General features: G+C 40.1%; 2 protein-coding genes across 5 annotated transcripts in view; one reads left to right on the top strand and one right to left on the bottom strand.

Moving 5' to 3' along the window:
• Positions 1 to 2,851, bottom strand: part of SCRN3 (secernin 3) — a 36,802-nt gene extending 33,951 nt beyond the window's left edge. For 2 of the 4 annotated variants that reach the window (XM_086359011.1, XM_086359026.1), the window contains exon 1: positions 2,773 to 2,851. The gene's annotated coding sequence lies outside the window, so the exon portion shown is untranslated. Of the gene's footprint in view, positions 1 to 2,300; positions 2,682 to 2,772 lie in introns of those variants that run through there. The other 2 variants (XM_086359034.1, XM_086359018.1) reach the window with 2 other exon arrangements.
• A 22-nt stretch (positions 2,852 to 2,873) lies between these two features.
• CIRSR (corepressor of RBPJ and splicing regulator) overlaps positions 2,874 to 13,770 on the top strand; it is a 41,650-nt gene continuing 30,753 nt past the window's right edge. Inside the window, 2 exon segments of the mRNA XM_086359049.1 lie at positions 2,874 to 3,035; positions 8,495 to 8,589. Coding sequence (XP_086215175.1) covers positions 2,964 to 3,035; positions 8,495 to 8,589 — 167 coding nt within the window. The 5' untranslated portion in view covers positions 2,874 to 2,963.

Genomic DNA, 13,770 nt, shown 5'->3' with positions numbered 1-13,770 from the left:
CTTCCCTGAATCTCCTTTCATTATTTCCATATTTGGAAACAGCTGCACCTGTACTATAAAGACTATGTTTGTCTACATATCTAACAAAAGATGTTCATTCAGTTCAGTTCAGTTGCTCAGTTGTGTCCGACTCTTCGCAACCCCATGGACCACAGCACGCCAGGCCTCCCTGTCCATCACCAACTTTGAGTTTACTCAAACTCATCTCCATTGAGTTGGTGATGCCATCTAACCATCTCATCCTCTGTTGTCCCCTTCTCCTCTCGCCTTCAATCTTTCCCAGCATCAGGGTCTTTTCCAATGAGTCAGTACTTCGCATCAGGTGGCCAAAGTATTGGAGTTTCAGCTTCAGCATCAGTCCTTCGAATGAACACCCGGGACTGATCTCCTTTAGGATTGACTGGTTGGATCTCCTTGCAGTCCAAGGGACTCTCAAGAGTCTTCTCCAACACCACAGTTCAGAAGCATCAATTCTTCTGCACTCAGCTTTCTTTATAGTCCAACTCTTATATCCATACATGACCACTGGAAGAACCACTGCCTTGATGAGACGGACCTTTGTTGGCAAAGTAATGTCTCTGCTTTTTAATATGCTGTCTAGGTTGGTGATAACTTTCCTTCCAAGGAGTAAGCGTCTTTTAATTTCATGGCTGCAGTCACCATCTGCAGTGATTTTGGAGCCCAGAAAAAAAAAGTCAGCCACTGTTTCTCCATCTATTTGCCATGAAGTGATGGGACCAGATGCCATAATCTTAGTTTTCTGAATGTTGAGCTTTAAGCCAACTTTTTCACTCTCCTCTTTCACTTTCATCAAGAGGCTCTTTAGTTCTTCTTCACTTTCTGCCATAAGGGTGGTGTTCATTAAAACATTTTAATTTTGAAACAGACTCACTAAACCAGACAAAAGCAAAAACATGCCAATAAAATTCCAAATTGTTATTTCCCATTGTTGAATTATGTTCACATTCAACTTGCACATCCTGATTATATAATTTAATATCAAGATCATATCTTCATTTGTAATTTGGAAAAATCTTAAATCCTCAATTTTAGTAGAGCTTATTGGCTCAGTGGTAAAGAATCCACTTGCCAAGCAGGAGATGCCTGCCGAGCAGGAGACATGGGTTCCATCCCTGGGTCAGGAAGATCCCCTAGAGAAGGAAATGGCAACCCACTCCAGTATTCTTGCCTGGGAAATCCCAGGGACAGAGCAGCCTGGTGGGCTACAGTCCATGGGGTGCAAAGAGGCAGAAACCTAGCAACTAAGTATCAACAGCAACAAAATTTGCTTCTAGAGTGGCAAATTGTTTTGTTTCCTTCTTTCATCTTATACTACCCAAAACTTAGAATGGCTTTACACGAACAGATTTAAATGTAATCAATATTTCATTGAAAAGAAAACAAAATAACTCCAGTAAGAAAGAAACAAATTCAGCCTGAAATGCCTAAGGGTTTTTCTCTTCTGTGGGGTCGCACAGAGTCAGACAGGACTGAAGCAACTTAGCAGCAGCAGCAGCAGGAGGTCACCAATGCTTCTGTTCCTTTTTGTGTGATTTTCCTTCCTCTAAAAAAATTTTTTTTAATTTATTATTTTTGGCCACACTGGGTCTTCCTTGCTGTGTGCAGGCTTTCTCTAGTTGTAGGGAGCCAGGGCTACTCTTGCTTGCAGAGCACGGGTTCTAGGAGCTTGGGCTTGAGTAGTTGTGCACTGCAGGCTCAGACGCTCCGCAGTATGGGGGAATCTTCCTGGACTAAGGACAGAAGCAGTGTCCCCTACATTGGCAGGCGGATTCTTAACCAATGGACCACCAGGGAAGTCCTTAGTGTGATTTTCATGTCCTAAATCGCCTTCTATATGTGTTCCAAAGTTAGTTCCACCACTGCCTAACTTTGGCAAGGCTATTTAATCTCTATCTAAGCCTCTTGCCTCATCTGTAAATCTCTCAAAGGGTTGTTATGAGAATTTAATAAGACAATGTGTAAAACGTTTTGCACAATGCATAGAACATATCGGACACTTATATAAACGCTGTTTCTGTTATTATTTGTCAGAAGAGTACATTTCTCACAAAAAGTTTACTCCTGACATCACACGTCACGTCATCCTGGTAAAGGAATTGGTTGAAGGATCACCTACAGCAGCAGCAGCCACGTACCCTCAATACCCTGGAATCTCAAGAGCCATCAAGGTGCACTAGGTGATCTGACCTAACCAGGGTAATAAGCTAAGAAAACAGGTCACCTGATTATGAAGACATCTAACCCACTTAGGAGCGGCAGTCTTGAGAGGCTTTACTAACCGGTTTCTAGAATATAGTCATCATTTAACAAATGTTTACGGACATCTTTCTGCACCAGGCGCCGTACAGTTGGTAACAAACTAGAGTCTTCGCTCTTGTGGAGTTGACATGCTTTAGTTCACCAAGAGCTTTCATCGTTTGATCCTCACAAACTTGCTACAGTTAGGGCAAGAATTACTACAGACGAGAAAAATCGGTGCAGGCAAGTTTCTGTAACTCAAAACAGCGTTCACAGAATAAACTGCTCGGACTTCAAGAACATCTTGCAAAAAAAAGGACCGCCGCTCACCACACACTTAGCACCCAAGACGGCTGCGGACTGCGCAGCTTTGGCCCGCGCCCCTCCCAGAAGCCACTCAGTCCCCGCCCCCAGCACCCCCCCCCCGCCCCCACGACCGCTCCGCAGTTCCGGGCTTCCTACTTCCTACAACTACTAGGCTCGTTCGCCCCTCCCTCCCTGCAAGCCCCTCACCTGGCCTCCGAGCTACCCAAGTGAAAGGGGAAAGGAGTGAGAAAGGGTGGAGAGGAGCTAGTTGCCGGAAGTCGTCCCCTTTGACCCCGGAAGTTCCCACTGCTACTGGAGGCGCAGTTCCGGTTAGGCGGCAGAGTTTGTTTACGTTGCTCTCAGATCTAGGGGTTGCATACCCCAGCTCAGCCTCCAAAATGGGGAAATCCTTCGCCAATTTCATGTGCAAGAAGGACTTTCATCCTGCTTCCAAATCCAACATCAAAAAAGTGAGTACGGTGAGCAGGCCCTTGGCGCCTGTGTTCCTAGGACCTCCTGGAGGTCAGAGTGGTGGTGTGAATGGGATCCCTGGGACAGCCGCCTTTGCTCCATGCCTAAAGCCCTGGCGTTCTTGTCCTTCGCCGCTGGCCCTCGAGGTTTATTTTACATCAGCCAGGGAGAAGGCGGCTCCGTCTGCTCTTTCGGCTCTGTCAGCTAGAATGTAAAGAGTCGAGATATGAAGACTGGTGACAGGGTTACTGGTTACTTCCCTCAGCAGATTCGAATCTCAGAGATCACGGCTTCTGAGCTCTGCTATCCCATGCAAAAAAAGACTAGATAGATCTGAAAAGGAAAGGAAAGTCACACCTTGCTTCCTCTTTTTATCCCACCTTACCTTGTAGCGTCTGGTGACCTCTGAGCTGTGACTTTTTAAATGACCACTTACAGGTGTACAAAAAAAGTATGCTGAATATTACAGCAGTGGAAAGCAGAATAGTGAAGTAGGATGTGTCTGAGGATTGAAACCTGACCTATATTCTGTTATTCCAGCACAGTCACTTTTAGCCTTGAGACCTTGCATAAAATATTTAATATCTCTCATCTTGAGTCTCCTAATCTGTAAATTAGGAATGATCCATATCAGTTGCCATGACTTGAAATTGTTACGAGGACTAAATAAGATGGTGTAGATAAAGACTTTCAAACACCACCTTGCTGTCTGCTTACTACATAGAGGGAGTGCACAATAAAATGTTAATTGGCCCCCACACACTGTTATCCTTAGACTATTCCTAAAATACAGGTGGTAACCAGAGTTTCATACTGCTTATTCTATATGCTTTCCTGAACAGTCACAGCCAATTTCAAAATTTTGACGACCCCTTTTTTTACTCCTGACTCTCAGCTCTACACTGCCAGATCTTAAGCCCTAACTGAAGGCACTTGAACACAACTATATAGTAGACAATTTCATCTTGATATCCTACAGGCATCTCAAACTCAACATATTTGAAATGGAACTTATCTTTTATTCTAAATCTGCTCTTGTATTTATACCTCCTATTCTCATATCAGTAGGAAATGCAGATAGTAACACAACCCTCATCCAGTCACCCAGGCCAGAAATAAGATTCATCCTTTTCCATCACTGCTTTATCTAGTCGGCTAATAAATTCTATTGCTGTTACTTCTTAAGTATCTCTTGAATCCATCTCTCCTCCTTGTCACTACTATCTGCATCTTAGCTTAGACCCTTATTGTCTTTCACCTGCTGCTACTGCTAAGTCACATCAGTCATGTCCGACTCTGTGTGACCCCATAGACAGCAGCCCACCAGGCTCCTCCGTCCCTGGGATTTTCCAGGCAAGAACACTGGAGTGGGTTGCCATTGCCTTCTCCAATGCATGAAAGTGAAAAGTGAAAGTGAAGTCACTCAGTTGTGTCCTACTCTTAGTGACCCCATGGACTGCAGCCCACCAGGCTCCTCCGTCCATGGGATTTTCCAGGCAAGAGTACTGGAGTGGCTTGCCATTGCCTTAATTGTTATATTTCCTAACTGATTTTTATGCTGCCAGTCTTGACCTCTCTCAAATCCATTCTCTACCGATCAGAAAAATCATTTTTTTATTTAGCAGTTTTACTGAAGTATAATTCACATACCATACAATCACTCACATAAAGTATAAAATTCAGTATTTTTTTAGTGTATTTATTAATTTTGTCATCACCAAAACAGTTCTGAAACATTTTCGTCACCCTCCCCAAAACCCATATCTACTAACAATCACTCTCCATTTGTCCTTAATCCTCCCCCTTCCCCAGCCTTAGCCAACAACTAATCTGCTTTCTATTTCTGTGAATTGGCCTATTCTGGACATTTCATATAAACTGAATCATGCAATATGGGTTTTTTTTGTGACTGGCTTCTTTCGCTTAGCATAATGTTTTCAGAGTTCATGCTGTATCATGTATCAGTATTACATTCCTTTTTATTGCTGAATAATTCCATGGTGTAGATATGGCACATTTTATTTATCCATTCATCATTTGATGAGTATTTGGGTTGCTTCCATAGGGTAGTCATTTTAAAGCACAAATTTGATTTCTTCAGCTCCTTATTAAAATACTCCAGAATTAAGTCCAGATAACCAGGCTCCAGTTTATTTTTCCTTCATCATCCCTTACTGCTATTCTCCCATCTTAGATTTTAAATTTTATTTATTTTTTAAATTTTGGCCCCACAGCATGCAGGATCTTAGTTCCCTGACCAGGGATCGCACCCATGCCCCCTGCAGTGGAAACACAGAGTCTTAACCACTAGCCTAGCAGGGAAGTCTCCAACCTTAGACTTCATGCTCCAGTAAAGTCAAACTACTCAATTCCTGTTTTACACTTTTGGATCTTTATCTGAGTTGTTCCCTCTGCCAGTGATATCTTACCCTATTTTTCCCTTGGCAAAATTTTAATGCGCTTCAAAATCCTGTTTAACACATTGGAGCTATTTGTGTAATAGGGTTACTTATTGCAGCTGCCTTTGTAATAACAGAAGATTGGAAATTTCTTAATATCCACCAGTACAGCAGGAGATTGGTTAAATAAATGATGGTGTAGCTTCACAAAGAAATGATACTCTTCAGCACCCTACCCTCCTGGAAAATAAAGCATTTTGTTTACTGATCTGGGAATGATCTCCATGGTATAGAACTTTATTTTATGCATTTTCTTTGTTTATGTATGCTGTATTATATGTGCATACATATATATATGCATGCTGTATATGTTCAGTTCAGTTCAGTCACTCAGCTTTGTCCGACTCTATTCGACTCCATGAACCACAGCACGCCAGGCCTCCCTGTCCATCACCAACTCCCAGAGTTTACCCAAACTCATGCCCCTTGAGTCGGTGATGCCATCCAACCGTCTCATCCTCCGTTGTCCCCTTCTCTTCCTGCCCTCAATCTTTCCCAGCATCAGGGTCTTTTCAAATGAGTCACCTTTTCACATCAGGTAGCCAAAGTATTGGATTTTCAGCTTCAACATCAGTCCTTCCAATGAACACCCAGGACTCATCTCCTTTAGGATGGACTGGTTGGATCTCCTTGCAGTCCAAGGGACTCTCAAGAGTCTTCTCCAACACCATAGTTCAAAAGCATCAATTCTTTGGCGCTCAGCTTTCTTTATAGTCCAACTCTCACATCCATACATGACCACTGGAAAAACCATAGTCTTGACTAGATGGACCTTTGCTGACAAAGTAATGTCTCTGCTTTTTAATATGCTGTCTAGGTTGGTGATAACTTTCCTTCCAAGGAGTAAGCGGCTTTTAATTTCATGGCTGCCATCACCATCTGTATATGTTCACCATTCATGAAAAGAGGGACCAAAAATGCATGTGTGTTTGTTTATATTATGTATGTATATTACGTGTGTGTCCATGTGAACATCCTTGGAAGGATATACAAGACAGGAATAATATTGGCTACATGTGAGTATAGTTCATGGGGTTCTCAAGGCGAGAATGCTGAAGTGATTTTGCCATTCCCTTCTCCAGTGGACATTTTGTCAGAATGTGAGTATAGTTATGTCATTTAAAAAATAAAGAACTTCTAAAAACCAAAACTTGGCTATAAAGTATTCTATTATATCAGCCTTCTTCTCTGACCCCTAGAGTTAATCACTGTCTTGTTCTATTTCCTTACGTTGAATGTATTCTGTTATCCATTTTTATTGTTACTGTTTTCCCCAGATGAGGATTTATTGGCGTAAATGCAACCATATAAAAACATAAGCTATGAAAAACACAATCACGATGTGCCCCCTTCCTGCACTGCCCAGACCCAAACATTGTTACTATTTATTTACACAATTCACATCTTTTTTATTATAAAATATCTTAAACATCCAGAAAGGTTAGTATGGTTTTCTATTAGCAGATTCTGAGCATTTTGTCGTCAAGAGTATATTTCACTACTTTTTATTTTAATCCATCATAAATATTCATGTATTTCAGCTCTTGGGCAAATGAGACTTGTAAAATAACTTTGTAAATCTAAAGCTTTAAATAAATGATAGTTATTGTTAGAAGTAGTATCTTAATCATTAGGAGGCTATTATTAATGTATTATTCGATCAGGCAATGACATCTTACATTTCTCTATTTCAACTGTTTGCATTTTGAGCTATAGTGAAAATTCCAAAGGTGCCTTTTACTGCCTATCCCAAGTGTAGACTTTTCTTCTGTAACATTACATTGGTAATGTTATATTGGTTATGACATATATGTTATGTTAGTTATGAAGACAGTAGAAGAAATTTTAGGAACTTATACAAAAGGAATTTCCAGGAGAGTCCTTCTCTGAAGGATTCTCTTTTCATTTCTGTTTTTGCTTTTATCTCCATATTAATCCTTGTTGTCCACATCTCAGATTGTGGTCATAAAACCTACCTATCTGAGTACTGTTAAATACTAATAACTACTCCTGTTTTGTGTCTAAAATTGAATAATGGCAGTCTTGTCCCCAGTCCTTCTCCCCACACTTATCTGCCCCATTATAATTATTAATTATTTTATCAATTTAAGTATTAAATGTTTATAAATGTAAGTGTTAAATATTTTCCCTTAAATTTACCTTCTTAAAACAGCTTGTGAGAAACAGTTTTGCCTCGCTATTTATGTTAAGGTTATCAAACACTTTACCCTTTACTTTAAAGAAGGTGGGAAGACAATGATATCTTTTAAACCTGGAGGTAACATGCTTAAATATCCTTGCATAAGCTGTGTGGGCTTTTTACGTTTACCACTTTTATGATTCTGAGAATATCACATAGGGACGCATTCAGCCTGTGGTGGTGGTGCCCTTGAGCAACTGCAGGATATCAGATGCATCTCTTGTTTCATCTGTTTCCTCTCTTGGTGGTTTAGTCGCTAAGTCATGTCCAGCTCTTGTGACCCCATAGACTGTAGCCTGCCAGGCTCCTCTGTCCAGGCAAGAATACTGGAGTGGGTTGCCATTTCCTTCTCCAGTTTTCTCTCTTGTTCCTTCCTTTTTTTCTACAACTATCTTTCATCTCCTTTCCTTTTTTTCTCCTCCTTGTCTTCCATTTTTCCTTTCTTGGGGTATCAGTAACACTCACTGGCATCCAGCGATGTGCCCTGTGAGTTTTCTGGATTAGACATATTCCATGTAGAGAGATGGTCGTTCTTGTCTCTGAAACATCCGAGGGACTGAGGGCAAGAAGCTGTTGTACTCTGAGTGCTCAGAGTGGTTCTCAAGTTTGACATTCTTGACTGTAAGTTTAGCTCTTTTGAGTGATTATATTTTAGGACTTGCATCAAAGCATAAATTGGAATTTTCAACTCTTGTTTTGTGATTGTGGCTTTATGACCAAAATAGATACATTGTAAAGCATTTTATGTTTTATTATAAAAGAGAACAAACTTATTTAAGTTTTTACTTTACTAATTTAGGTTTGGATGGCAGAACAGAAAATATCATATGATAAGAAAAAACAAGAAGAGTTAATGCAACAGTATCTAAAAGAACAAGAATCATATGATAATAGGTAAGAAATTCCACTCTGCTGGTATTTTTTTAGAGTAATCGGTTACATGAGAATATCCTTTACTGAATCATATACTAGCTTTTTTTTAACTGAATGCCTCAATGATAGGTCTACATTCCCTGTGATCTTTACTCTTACATTGATAGATGGGCACTTTTTCCAACCTTACCCATAATTCACATAAAATATAGATTGATGTGAATATACACTCCATATACAGTTAATAGAGATGTTCCAACTTACTCAAAACTTGGAAGAAAAATAAATGTCTATACTTGAACTACTGAGGCCTCATACGAAGATATTTCTTCAACATACACTGAAATAAAAAGATGTGCAAGATAGCTTCAAGAAGTAAAGTGTCTCTACCTGACCTGCATGTCATCGTTCTTTTAATAGGATAAGAGCTAGTTCCTCACTGGCTTACTGTAGAGTACAGTATCCACCCCTACCCCCAGCTATTGTCATTTTATGTTTGTATTTGCAGGTCTAACTCTGAAGCTGATCTCTTTTGGTTAATCAAACAAATAAATAGTGGTGCTTTTGATAAGTCATACTTTCTCTTCCAGTCAGTCCTGTATTTCATCAAAACATGGATCTTAAACAAAGTAATAACTAAACTATTACCAAATACTCTCTATGAAATATAGTGTATTGAGAGCAAAATTAGAGAAATAAAACATTTTATTCAATTAAGTACTTTTCTCACTATTTAATTTGATTGACTTTTATTGAGTACCTACATCATGCGAGGCAGCAAATGAAATTGTAGTGACCTATAATATAAAAGTGTGATGCATAGCTTCTGTCTAGCCTCAAGAAAATATAATAACGGATATGTACATACATATAGTTCAAGCAGCCATGAAATGAAAAGACACTTACTCCTTGGAAGGAAAGTTATGATCAACCTAGATAGCATATTCAAAAGCAGAGACATTACTTTGCCAACAAAGGTCCGTCTAGTCAAGGCTATGGTTTTTCCAATAGTCATGTATGGATGTGAGAGTTGGACTGTGAAGAAAGCTGAGCGCCAAAGAATTGATGCTTTTGAACTGTGGTGTTGGAGAAGACTCTTGAGAGTCCCTTGGACTGCAAGGAAATCCAACCAGTCCGTTCTGAAGATCAGCCCTGAGATTTCTTTGGAAGGAATGATGCTAACGCTGAAACTCCAGTACTTTGTCCACCTCATGCGAAGAGTTGACTCGTTGGAAAAGACTCTGATGCTGGGAGGGATTGGGGGCAGGAGGAGAAGGGGACGACAGAGGATGAGATGGCTGGATGGCATCACTGACTTGATGGACGTGAGTCTGGGTGAACTCCGGGAGTTGGTGATGGACAGGGAGGCCTGACATTCATGGGGTCGCAAAGAGTCGGACACGACTGATCTGATCTGATAGTTCAAGGCTGAAAATAATAACTAATTGAAAATACACTGTTATAAAAACTGTGGCAGGCTAGCATAAGACAAAAATAATTCCATTTGGGATAACAAGGTAAGACTTTATGAAAGAGGTGAGGGAGAAGGGAGCGGCAAGGAGAAAAAGAAAGGTGACATTTGACATAGTTCAAAGCTGAACTCTGAGGAAGGATAAGGATTTAGAGCCATGGTTCTCAACTGAGGGCCATTATTGCCCCAGGAGATATGTGGCAACGTTTGGACACATTTTTTGACTGTCATAGCTCAGCGGTTGGGTGATAACAACATCTAGTGGTAGATTCTAGGGATGCTACAAAACAGCCTACAGTGTACACAAAGAATGGCCAAGTCCAAAATGTCAGTAGCACCGCTGTTGAAAAGCCATAATCTGCATCTAGTCAAAGCTTGTTAAAGATGAGCATGGTGGGAACGTGGAGAGTGTGTTAGGAAACAGCAATATAGTTGAGTTAGACCAATAAAGAGATCATGGATGCATGAAACAGGGCACTCAAACCCAGTGCACTGGGACAACCCAGAGGGATGGGATGGGGAGGGAGGCTGGAGGGGGGTTCGGAACAGGGGGACACATGTACACTTGTGGCTGATTCATGTCAATTTGTGGCAAAAACCACAATCAGTTCAGTTCAGTTGCTCAGTCATGTCCGACTCTTTGCGACCCCATGAATCGCAGCACTCCAGGCCTCCCTGTCCATCACCATCTCCCGGAGTTCACTCAGACTCACATCCATCAAGTCAGTGATGCCATCCAGCCATCTCATCCTCTGTCGTCCCCTTCTCCTCCTGCCCCCAATCCCTCCCAGCATCAGAGTCTTTTCCAATGAGTCAACTCTTCGCATGAGGTGGCCAAAGTCCTGGAGTTTCAGCTTCAGCATCATTCCTTCCAAAGAACACCCAGGACTGATCTCCTTCAGAACGGACTGGTTGGATCTCCTTGCAGTCCAAGGGACTCTCAAGAGTCTTCTCCAACACCACAGTTCAAAAGCATCAATTCTTTGGCGCTCAGCTTTCTTCACAGTCCAAATCTCCCATCCATACATGACTACTGGAAAAACCATAGTCTTGACTAGACAGACCTTTGTTGGCAAAGTAATGTCTCTACTTTTTAATATGCTATCTAGGTTTGTCATAAGATAATTAGCCTCCAATTAAAATAATTAATTAAAAGAGGTCGTGGAGGTGGGAATGTAAGAACCCATGCAAATATCTTGTTTCTCCCTGATTTTCATCCAGTAGTGTGGGTGTATTCATTGATAGTTCTTGCCTGCATCAATTGTTACTGTGGTTTTCTAACAGTGATTTTCTGTTTCTCTAAATTCCTCTACGTTTTTTAATTTGAATTTCTCTGGAAAGAGGATTTTTCCCTTGCCCTCACTTATTGATTTAATCATTTATTCCTGTCATTATGAACTCAGATATTTACTTAATTGGTTATAATTCAATATTCATATACTTTTTTGCTCAAGTTTTGACCTTTGCCAGCTCTATCAGCTTGACTCCTATGTCCATTTAACATGTTCCATCCTTTTAAAAAATAAATAAATAAAACTACTTCATGACACTATAAGATTATCAAAAATTTGTCTTTTATTTTTCTCTGCTCCAGCGTTGGAATCAACCTGTTCCTTTTATTTGAGAAACATACTTTGAAACCTGGGTCTGGACACTAGGTTTGTTTGTTGCCTCTGGGTTTGGTAGTTTGAATTTACGAGTATATAAAAGCAAATTTATGAGTATTTGGAGTGATTCGCTACATTTTTCGTTTTTCCTTGTTCAAAAATGTTGTCTTTAATAGTTCTGTTCTTTAGTATTCTATTTTTTCCCTTCTAAGTTTTTAAAAGTCCTAGATATTTCTTAGTGTTTGTGGATATTGATCCACATGACAGTCATATTTATTATTCTGAATGGATAAATAAAAGGATGTCAGAACATCTATACATTTCACTCTACTTAGAGTCAACAGCAAAAAAAAGAAAAAAGAAAAAACCTGTATAGGTTTTTGCTGCTGCTGAGTCACTTCAGTCGTGTCCGACTCTATGCAACCCCATAGACGGCAGCCTATGAGGCTCCCCCGTCCCTGGGGTTCTCCAGGCAAGAACACTGGAGTGGGTTGTCATTTTCTTCTCCAAGGCATGAAAGTGAAAAGTGAAAGTGAAGTCGCTCAGTCGTGTCCGACTCTTGAAGTTAAACCATAAATACTAATATAGTGGCTTTTCCTTTTATTTTGTATACCTGTTGAGTTTTGCACAAAATGGAATTGATCTTCCAGTTTTGATTTTATATGATTTTTGTTTCAGTGTAAATGAAATGCTTTTTTGGAAGGGAATATATAAAGCATAAAATTTATGGTTTTATGTGCACAGTTCAGTGGCATTAATTATATTCATAGTGTTGTGTACCATCACCACTGTCTATTTCCGAAAATTTTTTTTCTTTACCCCAAGTAGAAACTCTGTTCCCCCTGCCTCTAGCCCCTGGTAAACACTATTCTTTCTGCCTCTATGAAATTTGTCTGTCCTAAGTACATCATGTGAGTGGAATTATATAATATTTGTCCTTTTGTGTCTGGCATACTTCACTTAGTATAACATATTCAAGAGTCATCCATATTGTAGCATGGATCAAGCTTATTTTTTATTATGGCTAAATAATATTCCATTGTTTGTACACACCACAATTGGTCTACCCATTCAACCATAACGAACACTTGGATTGCTTCCATCTTTTGGCTATTTTGAATAATGGCATACCAGTATCTGTTCATCCCCCAACTTTCAGTTCCTTTGGGTATACACCTAGGAGCAGAACTGCTGGATCATCTGGGAGTTCTGTGTTTGACTATTGAAGAACCAGAAAACTGTTTTCCTTAGGGCCTGCACCATTTTACAGTCCCACCAGTGATGCATAAGGGTTCCAATTTATCCACATCCTTGCCAACGTTTGTTATTTTCCTTCTTTTTTTTTTAATAACCATTCTCATGAGTGCAGCATGGTATCTCATGGTTTTGATTTACATTTCCCTGTAACTAGTGCTACTGAGCTTTTCATGTTATTGTGAAAAGCATGAAGCATGATATTGTGCTTCATGTTAACTTTTTAAATAGTGTCAATATAAGATATAATTTATGATCTTTAAAGTATATGTTGGCTTTTAGTATATTTAAAGTTTGGAGCCATCACCATAACCCATTTCAGAACATTTTCACCATCTGAAGAAGAAATCTTGTCCCCAGTAGCGGTCCCTTCCCGTTCCCACAACCTGGACTCCCAACTCCTCTCAGACCTAAGCAACCACTGACTTACTTGTCTCTGTAGGTTTACCTATTCTGGAAATGTCATATGAATGGCATCACACGATACGTGGCCTTTTGTGACGGGCTTCTTTCATACAGTACGGTGTTTTTGAAGTCCATCCATGTTGTAGCTGTGTCATCGGTTCATTCCCTTTCATTGCCGCATCATATCCCGGTGTAGAGGTAGATCCTGTTGTGCTTTTGCCCTCTGCCTTACAGTTATTTGTAAACTCCAGTGGAAATAGAGAGGACTTACAATTATGCAGGCTATACTTTGTGATAGCCTTTTCCAAATATAAGAGGAAATTCTGTTTACTCTTTGGGTTTCTTCTCTTTAATCAGTACTTTACATAGATCTTATGAATTAAAGGCTTAACTTGATTATTCATTCGGCTTGTCGCAAAGCTATTTTTCTAAAAAGCACAGCATATCTCTAAACAGAACAACATT

The sequence above is a fragment of the Bos grunniens genome, chromosome 2 (genome assembly GCF_055505025.1).
Source record: "Bos grunniens cultivar Pamir isolate PY7600 chromosome 2, Bosgru_T2T1.0, whole genome shotgun sequence".
NCBI classification, from domain to species: Eukaryota; Metazoa; Chordata; class Mammalia; order Artiodactyla; family Bovidae; genus Bos; species Bos grunniens.
This window is presented reverse-complemented; position numbering and strand designations above follow the sequence as displayed.